Source organism: Gracilinanus agilis, chromosome 2, assembly GCF_016433145.1.
Source record: "Gracilinanus agilis isolate LMUSP501 chromosome 2, AgileGrace, whole genome shotgun sequence".
NCBI classification, from domain to species: Eukaryota; Metazoa; Chordata; class Mammalia; order Didelphimorphia; family Didelphidae; genus Gracilinanus; species Gracilinanus agilis.
Window position 1 is genome coordinate 526,606,898 of NC_058131.1, and position 11,354 is coordinate 526,618,251.

At 41.9% G+C, this 11,354-nt stretch overlaps 2 protein-coding genes across 3 annotated transcripts in view; one reads left to right on the forward strand and one right to left on the reverse strand.

Annotated features, from left to right (window-relative positions):
* The window catches only part of HAUS2 (HAUS augmin like complex subunit 2), a 42,926-nt gene extending 41,824 nt beyond the window's left edge, over positions 1–1,102 (reverse strand). Inside the window, exon 1 of the mRNA XM_044660019.1 lies at positions 956–1,102. Within this exon, the coding sequence (XP_044515954.1) occupies positions 956–1,048 (93 nt within the window). The 5' untranslated portion in view covers positions 1,049–1,102. The remainder of the gene's footprint in view (positions 1–955) is intronic.
* Positions 60–11,354, forward strand: LRRC57 (leucine rich repeat containing 57). Of its 2 annotated transcripts, none has more exons than XM_044665101.1 (6): positions 60–788; positions 1,388–1,516; positions 1,627–1,765; positions 3,734–4,002; positions 9,633–9,818; positions 10,265–11,354. In XM_044665101.1, exons 2-6 carry the CDS (start codon positions 1,433–1,435, stop codon positions 10,304–10,306), a joined length of 720 nt encoding a protein of 239 aa, XP_044521036.1. In that variant the 5' UTR covers positions 60–788; positions 1,388–1,432; the 3' UTR covers positions 10,307–11,354. The 2 variants fall into 2 exon arrangements, with proteins under 2 accessions (XP_044521036.1, XP_044521037.1); XM_044665102.1 differs by lacking the exon at positions 60–788 and adding an exon at positions 1,212–1,289.

An 11,354-nucleotide genomic window follows, 5' to 3' on the forward strand; every position in this document is an offset into this window, starting at 1 on the left:
TCTCTCTCTCTCTCTCTCTCTCTCTTCCTCAGTCTCCCCCCCTTTCCTCCCTCCCCCTATTCATTTCCCTGACTTTCATAAAACATCAAGATGAGACTCAAATCCTAACTTCTGCAAGCGACCTTTCCCAGTCCAGTCCTCCAAATGCAATTACCTTCCCCTCTTGAAATTACTTCTCATCAACTCTGCCAGTATGTCCCCTAGTTACACACGAAGTTTATAGGTGGTTGGGGTCCCCACTTAGATTGGAAGCATCTGGAGAGCTGGGAAACTGGGACCTTTCCTGGTGAATGCTTACCCCCTCCCCCAACATTTGGAACACACAGTAAACACTTAATAAACAAAATGCTGCCCGTAGTTGTTTTGGAAGAGAGGGTGGTGCCTTCCTTCCCTTAGCAGCCTATGGAGAATCAGAGAGAATTGTGACGTTAGAGTTGCGTCCCTGAGTGAAAAGCTATTGGAAAACGCTGGTGCCTCTCTCCTTCTCCCCCTCCCTCCCTGACGCGCAGAGGGAAGCTTCTTCCTGCGTGGGGCTCAGCTTCTCCCTTTCTTGGCGAATCATCATCCTCACTAACTTGCAGGGACAGAAAGGTTCATGACATTGCGGGAAGCGGCCTTGGAGATCATCTAATGCTACCCTTCCACGTCTTACAGTGGAAGAAACTGAGGCCTGGATGTGACTTTGCCAACATCACCCAGGTAGGGCGCAACGAAGGCGGGATTTGAATCCAGGTCCTGAGACTCCAGCTTCAGTGTTCTTTGCACGACCATCCACTGCGCCGACTTAAGTAAGCACCGCACTCTCTTGGCTGACACCACCTCCCGCTTTCCTCCCAACCCGTCTGGGACCTATTTCTTGTTTCGCGGATCTCCCCAACCACTCACTATCCCGGATACCTCTGGAGGGATATTGCTTCCAACATGGTCTTCCATTCCCAAGTCGCCACCTACTCACCTGTGTGACGAGTCCCGAATCTAAGCATTCGGCCAATAGAAGCCCCGCGGCAGTTTGGGCGGTCTCCGGGACCCAAGGGTTGGCCGCCGCCATGCCTCCGCGAGCTGTCTTTTCTGGCCACGGGGAGAGCCGGCGGGGAATGCGGCTCATCCCTGGGGGGCGCCACTGCGCGCGCGTGCGAGCTGGGAGAGCAAAACGGCGGCAGTCTGGGCTGGCTGCGCAGGCGCGTTGTGATGACATCACAGGGCGTTCCCGGCCCAGCCTCCCCTTCAGGGGCGGGGCCCCCGGGCCAGAGGCCGTAGGGGTTGTGGTTTGGTTGACCGCGGTGGAGACGGTAGGGCTCGGAAGGCGGTTGGGTTGGTGCGGACCCCCTAAGGCTGGCTGCCGCGCTCCCCACGGGCTTGGCCGTGACCGGAGCTGCTTTTCTCGCAGGTTGAGTGACGCCCGGGCCGGCGGGCCGGCTGCAGCGGCGACAGGATGGGGAACAGCGCCCTCCGCGCCCACCTGGAAACGGCGCAGAAAACGGGCGTGTTTCAGCTTAAGGATCGCGGCCTGACGGAGGTGAGACCGAGCCCGGGGCGGGGGATGGAACCCGGCCGGCCGCGGGAGGCGGCGGGGGAGCGGGAGGCTGGGCTGGGCCGGCCCGCGCTGCGACGACCCCCTTTCTCCAGTTCCCCGAGGACCTACAGAGGCTGACTAGCAACCTCCGGACCATCGACCTGTCCAACAACAAGATCGAGCACCTCCCACCAGCGCTCATCGGGAAGTTCACACTGCTCAAGAGCCTGTCCCTGAACCACAACAGACTGAGTGAGTACGGACGAGGGGGTCATTTTCCCGGGCTGAACCACCTGTTGTTGAGTGCTATCCTCAAGTCTGGGAATGAGAGAAATGAAGGGTGGCTCAGATTAGATCTGAATGCTGTTTTGTGATAGTCCTCTGGTATAAAGGAGGCTCCTTCTGGGAGGACGGCGAGTCCCCCTGGCCTTCTTCAAGGGCTGCTTTAGGTGCAGCTTTCAACAGTTGATAATGGTCCATATTCTGGAACAGTCAGTCAAAAATGAGGCCCTTCAACATTGAGGAAAACAACCTTTTAATGTCTTCGGATGCTGAGAATAGCATGCAAAACTAGAATCAGTTCAGTGCAAAGCTTTAGGGGTTTTTTGTTTTGGTTTGGTTTTAACCCTTGTGTCTTAAACAATACTAAGTATTGGTTCCAAGGCAGAAGAGCAGTAAGGGCTAGGCGGTGACAGGTTAAGTGTCTTGCACAGGATCACACAGCTAGGAAGTAACTGAGGCCATATTTGAACACCCACCCACTCAGGGTCTCTAGGCCTGGCTCTTAATCCACTGAGCCACCTATCTACCCCAACTGGGAAAGAGGGAGAAGGAGATAACTCTGGCATACACCCTCCCTTAGAGGATAACTCGTGTAAGGTAGTGCTGCCTTAGGGAGAGCATAGAGACATAAGTCCAGTCAACAGGAAGGGGTGCCCTTGTTGGAGTGGAGAGTGTGCTCCAAACGGCCCTTCTGAGAGTAGGGTTCTTATACCCTGATTTTGGGTGTGCTCCCCTCCCCTAAGGTGGCTGATGTCAAAGAAAATATTTTGGGAATTTGTTACCAGAAAGAAAAAAACAAGCTGGTGGTAGACGATATTTGGGGAACACAGCTGAACTTTTGAAAACTGTTCTTGTCTGTATTTTTCAATGAGTACATTCTATAAGTTTATAGCTTCCCTGAAGGGGAGGCTGTCAAGCTTAGTCTTCTAAAAATAGTTTCAGTGGTTTTCATGCATAGATTCTATAAGCTATAATCTCCCTCAAGGGGGAAATGTCATGGTGGTCTTAAGACCACTGGGCCCAATCTTATAATAAGCCCAATCTAATAATAATAGTACTAGAAAAATTGAAACTACTATTAAGGAAAGGATACAGAATTAACTAATGCCACACTCATGGGGGCCATTACAAAATTACCTTTAAACAAGCCAGCAAACATTTAAGTGTACCTACAGGTATTAGTCTAAGCCCTGAGTATAAAAAGAGGCAAAAAACATTCCCTACTATCAAAAAGCCCACGATCCTATGGGGAAGACAATATGCAAAAAATATGTATAAACAAGACATATACCTACCATTGGCCATCTGAGAACATTTAAGAGAAGATACTAGCATGTAATGGAGATAGGGGAAAGCTTCTTACAGAAAATGGTATTTTAGCAGAAGCTTTAAGGCAATCAGGAAGTAGAACTGAGGAGGAGAGAGGTCTGGAAATAGTCTTGTTCACAGAATAGCAAGGAGGCTTGTGAGAATAGATCCATACTGTGCCAGGGGAGTCAGCTAAAGGAAGAGTAGAATGGTAGGAGGAGGCCAGGTTGCCAAACAAAAGCAAATTTTAGATTTGATCTTGGGAGGTAAAAAGTAGCTACTGGACTTTCTTGAATGGAAGAAGAATGTGTTAGGCCTGTGCTTTAGAAAGGAAAATCACTTTGATTGACTGGAATGTTGAAAGACTTGAAGTCAGGGAGACCAACCAGAAGGCTATTGCAGTAGTAACAAAGGATACCCCTATATTGCCTTTGTGTCCTTAATTTCATTGTGACCTTTCAGAGGACAATATTGCAAAATAAAATGCAGTATTTGAAAAATAGCAGTGTGGTGGAGTTCTAGATAAATTAAGGGAGAATTTATTGGCAAGACAGTCTCCAGAATTCTTGGAAGCTATTTGAAATTGTTCTTTCTGCACCATATTTAATTGTTTCTGATTATCTTTGCTAGCTGTTCTTCCAGAGGAGCTGTGCAAGTTGAAAAAGCTAGAGACCCTACACCTTAACAACAATTACCTGACACAGCTGCCAGCTGCTTTTGGGCAATTGTCTGCCCTCAAGACACTGAACCTCTCTGGGAACAAGCTCAGAGCAATACCTCCTCAGCTCTGTAGCCTACGACATTTGGATGTGGTTGATCTTTCCAAGAACCAGATTCAAAGTGTACCTGATACAATAGGGGACCTACAAGCCATTGAGCTCAACCTCAACCAGAATCAGGTCTGTAACTTAAGATTTCCCCTCAAATATGTATGTGAATTTATGAATTTTTAAATAACCTTTTTTCCTTTTTACCTGGCTATGTGAGAAAGAGAGTATGTCTCTGTCTCTCTTTTCCTTGATTCAGAGGACCATTTCTTTGCGACCATTTCTTTGTATACACCTTAGGATCAAGTTAGCAAACCTGAATCCTATGTGCAGGGCTTTTACTAAAGCCCAAGCAACCATTTCTATTCACAATGTTTAAGTTCACCTTATTTTCTAAAGTTTGAGTGAGATGGCTATTAAGAAGTGAACTATCTTTTCATAGACTTTGGTGGACTCCTCAGTCTGTGCATTCTTATCTGGAATGATTCTCTGACCATCTGACTCAGGAACTTTTTTAATAGATACTAAGGGAATACAGTCAGAATATCCCCATTCTAACTATTTTGATAAGGACAATGCAACAAAAAAGGTGAAAATGTTATGGAATGTGTGACTGGTTATCTAATGAATTTTTTATTATAAGACTTTACCTTCACTTTTGAAGGTGAGGTAGAGATGTCTTTCACAGTTATTTTGATGTCCCTTCTTGATATAGATGAAAGGCATAATGTTGAAATTTGAAGGGGAGTTAGACTGAATTTATCCCTTGTACTTCTCCAGTTACTAAGCCACTAGATGCTAAGAGGTTATCCCTTATAAATATATTATTAGGCTGCCAGGATTTAGAGGCTTTTTTTGGGAATGTGGTGGCAGAGATTAAAGGATTAGGTAGGTAATAAGCATTGGGTATTTGAGTTTTCAGTTTGTGAGGCACCCATATCTTTCTATTGATCCATCTCCTTCAAGCTACTAGTAGTGTTTTTCCTCCCAAATATTATGGCTAATGTCTCCCTCAGTTAAATGAAAGCATCTTAAGGGACTTAAGGGACTCTGATTTATAAAGAAATAATCCTCAAGTTAACAACGTAGTTGAAGACTTAAAACTTAGTATGTGAAAGAAAAAGCAACTTGTGACTGAGTTCTATGGGAATTCATAGAGATTTGGCTGTGGACAGTGGAATTGTAGTGGAATGTGGTAAGAGTAGGAAGATTGATGTATTTGGAGTCAGAGGCCTTAGGTTCAAGTCTAGCTGGATACCTACTGAACTTTTCTGAATCTTTGTTTCCCAGGGTCAAAGATGATGTTTATGGTCCTATGAGATGAAAAGAACCTAAAGGATGAATGGGATTTGGCAGGTGGAATGGGGAAGGAGGTGGGGGGAAAAGGGACATTCTAGATAAAGAAAACATAAACTAAAGCAATGAAGGTGGGAAATGAACCCTACCATATTTGTGGAGTAATGAAAGATCCAAACTAACTAAAATGAAGAATGTCAGGGAATAGGAAGCAGGAAATAGATAGGACTAAATAGTGGAAGGGTTTGTAACTCGGGTGGCAGAGTTTAGATTCATTGTACAGGAAATTAGGTTGGAACCAACAAGACAGTTTTAGACAAGAATGACAAGATTAAACCAGTTTTAAGGAAAATTACTGTGACAGTAGAGATAAATTAGAAGAAAGATATTGCTGATGTCAGAGGGTCAACTAGGAGATTTGGGGGGGAAGGGTAATACAGTTGTGTGGTGATGAATCAGATGACAAAATAGTGGTACTGTTGAATGAAATGGAAGTTGGAAATGTTTTAATTTTAAGCTTTTTGAATTTGAGTAAAAGACCTAACTACAGATAAGCATGTCTTAAAGCATACCTAAGTTTGAAGAGTCCATTCACCATAGCTGGAAGGGGCTTGGGAATCACCTAATCTATCTAATACCTTCATTTCTCAGATGAGAAACCTAAGGTTTGTAGAAGTGACTTGCCCAAGATCACACAGATAAGCAGATGAGATGATAGGAAGAAGTAGACTTCTAACTAGATGAGTGTGAATGAGAGATGAGCAGAATACCATAATTAAGGGGTCAGAGGTAATAGTTGACCCAGTGAAGGAAAGGAAACCACTGAGGGTAATAATAAAATAGTAGCTACATTGCATTCTTAAGATTTGTTAGGCACTCAGTCTGAATTGGGTAGCTAGGTAATGCAATGGCTAGAACTCTTCCTTGAGTTCAGATCTGACCTCTGACATAATTGCTAGCTGTAGGATCCTAAGCAAGTCACTTAACCTTGTTTGCATCAGTTTCCTCATTGATAAAATAAGCTTGAGAAAGAAATGCAAACCATCCCAACATCTTTGCCAAGAAAACCCCAAGCAGGGTCACAGAGAGTTGGACACAACTTTAACTGAACAACAAATACATTATCTCTTTGGGCACTCAGAGCATCCCCATAAGAATATCCTTTCTGTCCTTGGCTTTTCTTGGTTCTCTTGTTACCCAACTATTCCTTTCAGTATCTTTTAGGGATTAATCTTCCTCCAACCCCTACCAAATGTGGGAGTATCAGACTGTCATAGCCTTTGGTGATCTCTTTAGCTTTTATGGATTAAAAAAAAAATGGATTATCACCTCTGGGAAGATAGCTTTCAATTCTATATATAAAGATTTCCAACCTTAATTTCTCCAAGATCTAGTCTCACGATTTTGTTAGCCTGCTTAGATAATCATATGACCCTGTCATCTCAAACTTAATCTGTCCAAAATAAAACTATTCAATTTCCTCTCTAAACTCGCTGATTATAGGTGGAATCATCATCATCATGCAAGGTTCCATTGGCCTTGGTACGGTTGCTTAATGATCTCTATTTTGGAGGATGGAGCCATGAACCCTAAACCTTTATTAAGGAGGGAGCTTGGTTCACATCATCTCATTTTTTCCCTGGCTGTACTACCCAGATCTACCCATCTCTCTTTTTCAGCTTCCTTTTATGTGTTCTTTTCTACTATTAGATTGTAAAATCCTTGGAAACAGGAACTGTCTTTATTTGTTTCTCCAGCACTTAGTGTACCTGGCACATTGTATGCACTTAATAAATGTTTGCTGACCTGATTTGATATGGGCTGACAGTGCGCAGTAAGGGGTGGTAATAAGAATGGGACCCTCACACTCTGAAATCTTGCATTTCTCACTGGTTAGCACTGGTTAAACATCAACTGCAAAACTCAGTTTCAGCATTAGTCAAGCATGAATTGCAGATTGTTCAATTACCCACTCTGTACTGGATCTGTAATCTGTAGTGGGCATCAGCTTTGTGCCTAATCGGTTTTAGTAATTACTCATATTCTTAGAAATAATTAATTACCTATAGTGGTTCTCCAATGTACCACATCCATTCTTCCCCCTTTACCCCCCCCCCCCCCCAGCTATATTCTCATTCTAGAAGGGTAGCGAGACCTCTCCCATGTCTACAAATGATGACAAGGTGTAGAGTGGGGGAATATGGAATCTGCACACTGGGGGCTCTGGCATTCCAAAACAGTAACCCAATCTTGCATACTATGGCCACAAACCCCAAAACATACTTCCATCTGATTTTGGAAAGGGAGATGCTAAGCTACCAGACCTAATAAATATTCCAACTCTGTTTCACAGGGGTTGGAAGCTCCACTTCTCAGTAGAAGCTGCTACTCCATACTATGACCTCCAAAGAGGCTTTTCTACTAGCCCTCGGGCTTATCTATCAGTCCTAAGGCTACCTGATTAGCCCCAAGACTATTCCACCACTATTAGGCTATTATACCGTCTTAAACCCTCTTCTTCAAATAAAAGAATTTTATTACTTCTGGATTGAATAGAGTTTGAGTCTCCCATTCTGGGGGCAAGACCCTGCTACAAACTAGGATGTGTTTTTCCCACATCAGACTCCCATCCTCCAATCAACTAGGCTTCAGAATCCTCTTTTTTAGGGTGAAAGGTGAAGAGTCATTCATTGGCCAAAGCTTTTGTTGATTCCTCTCTACTTCATGTTTTACATGTTTGCTCCTTCTCACTTGGCCTCCACACTAGTTCATCACCTTACCCAGACTATAATTTCATTCATCTTCTGTCCCCAATATAACCTTCACACAGCTTCCAAAATCATCTTCCTAAGGCATAAGTCTAATCATGTCACAGCCTTGCTCATAAATTTTCCATGGCTTCTTATTGTCCATTGGATAAAATAAACTCCTTAGCCTGATAACTTAAGGTCGTCCATAGTATAGTTATCATCTGCCTTTGCATACTTACTTTTCATGCCTCCTTAACACTCCCTCTTCAGCCAAAAGAGAACTACTAGCTGTTTCCCAAACTCATCATATTGCCTTTTCATCTCTTTCTGCTCCACCCTCATGTTTAGAATTTATTTACCTGTAGAAATCCTTCAAGGCCCATTACCCTTTGTACAGCGTGGTCTTATTTGCTGTGTTTTCTCTATCTTCAAATTTTCTACTAATGCTTTATCAGGACTTTTATGATTTTTTGGTCTGTCTCACATCCTGCCTTGTTTGTATTACTATCCTTTTGTCATTTCCCTCCCAGTAAGCTATAATTCCTTTGAGAGCAATGATTGTCACTTAATTATTTCTCTACTCTGTGTAAAGGGAACCCCTTCCTCCCAGGGTTGTGAACTTTCTTCTTGTCCGACCCATCCTATTAACGTGGCTGGAACACTCCAAAGAGAGGTCTCAGGTTAAGAGCCCTAGGAACATGACCCGGAAGTAAAGGTTACAGGTTCAGATCAGAGAGACTGGTTCCTGAGATGGGATAGACCAGCTCAGAGAGACAGGAAGGGATGTGTGGAGTAAAGGGCGATAAAAGATGAGCCCCTAGAGGAGATCAAGGTCTTTTGCATGAGTTTTCTGGGATTAATTCTTCTATTCCATTTGGCATTGGTGGCTGGTAAGACTCTTGCTCTGAAGAAACTACCACACTTCCATGTGGAGATCAGAACTTTGTCAGGGAGTGTGCTAAAATTCTATAGATCAGATTTTAGGGTGGTAGGCTAGGAAATAATGTTCTACTTCCTTCCTTATTTCTTTCTTATACTATATATTAAATTAAATTGTTAAAAGCTACTATCATCCTTGTGACTTGAGTTAATTTTATAAACAGTGACCACAACAATTTTTTTTACTAATATTATTTAACGAAACCAATTTCTAAATAATACATGTAGCATTTTAATTATTATATATTACATTTATTTTCATTATTACAACTCCTTGTGTGTCTTATATTCAGTAGAAATTTAAAATTTAAATGAGTGCTTAGAGACAGGAGAAATCAGGATTGCATAACAAAACACAAACCAAAAATGGGAGTCACACATGCCACAGAAACATTAAGAGAATGAAGACAAAGAAATGGCATTGAATTTAGCAATAACCTTTGAGAAAGCAGCTTCAGAAGAGTAGCATGGATGGTGGTCAATATTAAGGGGGGTAAAGAAATAAAGATTTTGAACCCCTAAAAATGAATTTTAAACATTTTTTCAAATAAAAATATTTTCTTTTCCACCTCCCCCCAACAAAGAAAACTCATCATAAATATGCATAGTCAAGTAAAATAAGATTCTCACAAAGGATATCATGGATGACTTAAGTTTTGTCAGTAAAATGAAGAGTAATAGAATTCTAAGAGGAGTTAACTTTCAGTGATAGGCTGGTGTTGGTTTTTTTTCCAAGACATTAAACAGAAATTAATGGTTTTGTTACTTTCTTGACAGATTTCTCAAATATCACCACAGATATCTCACTGTCCACGCCTCAAGGTCTTGCGCATGGAAGAGAATTGTCTAGAACTCAACATGCTTCCACGAAGCATCCTTAGCAATTCCCAGATCGCTCTACTTGCAGTAGAAGGCAATCTTTTTGAAATAAAGAAACTCCGAGAACTGGAAGGCTATGAAAAGGTTTGTGAACAATTCAGATAATTATTTTTTATCTGCATTCCCACAGAAGGATGTTCAAGTGATCTACTCAGATTTTCACTTAGTGATAAAGGGACAAGTTCTAACCCATTTTGAAAATAGATTCAGGGAGTCAGCTATATATGTATGTTAATGGTAGGAATTAGAGTCAGGGTAGATTTTTAGTAAAGCTTTAGAATAACCTAGGTGACCATGAACTTGTCCCTCAAGTATTAGTATTTTTTGCTGAATGGGTCAGATCTGTGAACCTTAAAATTGGATCTAGAATTGTTAGAAACATAAGAACAAGAAGGAATTCTTCCAGTAATAATTAAATAAAAAGTTAGGCTTTCTGGAATGCTAAATAAATAAAAGACAATTTCATCTCCTGGCTCTCCCTATTTAAACATTAAAGTGAGCAATTCAAATTTTTTTTTTTTTTTTTTTAGTATATGGAGAGGTTCACAGCCACCAAGAAGAAGTTTGCATGATGTTCCCCAGAAGCACAGGCACCTCACAGGAAACACACTTTGAACCAAAGTTGGGAAGTCTGACTGAAAAGAAGGCTCATGTCATTGCCAAGGAGATCTGCAGTTGAGGATATGATTGAAGGAGGAAATGAGCACTTGAGTACCAAATGGTGTCTCCCAAGAGCAGATTATGTTACATCTAACTTTCTCTCTCCCCTTTCAGGACTTGCTATAAATAAAGCAGAAGAGAGAGGGAAAGGGGGAGGGGAGGGAAGGGGAGGTCAAGTCCACCAAAGTGCATTAGAGAAGAAGAAAGGCCAAGTCCTCAGGCTGAGGGATGGAGAGGGCCTGTTTTTTTTCACAATTGTTGCCAGTTTTACTTTAAGAAATGACAAGTAGGTAGCTGCTGTTTTATACACCAAGGTGGCTGTGCCTGATAACTGCCCTGAGGTTCTGTCACTAGAATAGCTCCACACCACAGCTTGAAAGGCCGCATAATTCTGATGTGTGAGCTGCCATGACAACTACAGATCCACCTCCGCATTTAACACTTCTTGTATTTCTTTGGAACACAAATAGTTCATGAGATGCTGCTATGATTAATCACAGCATTCAGTGCTTTGTTTATTCCAACACATCAGTTCAGTTGAAAGTTTAAATTGCTACTTTGAAAAAAGTGCTTATTCTGCTTGGAACTTAAAGTATGATATGTGGCAAATGTCTCGATTTAATATGTATTTTGCTGATAAAAAAATGCTTAGGAGATGAGCCCCAAGCTGCAGCAAATAATTCATTACTATTGTAGGTGCCTTACTGGTGAAGGTACTTGTATGCAAAACATGTAAAATGAAAAGAATTGTAATATCCAAGATTTTTCTAAAGCTTCTTTAGAACTGTCTAATTTCCTATAATCTTTTGCCCTTTTTGTATTATAACTTTACTAATCAAATTACTTATCCAAAAGCTATTGCTACCAGATTTTCAGAAACATCCCATTATGTAAATTAGGTGTGCTCTCTGCATAAGATGGATAAAAGGATATGAAAAATAAATAACTTTTTAAAAAGAA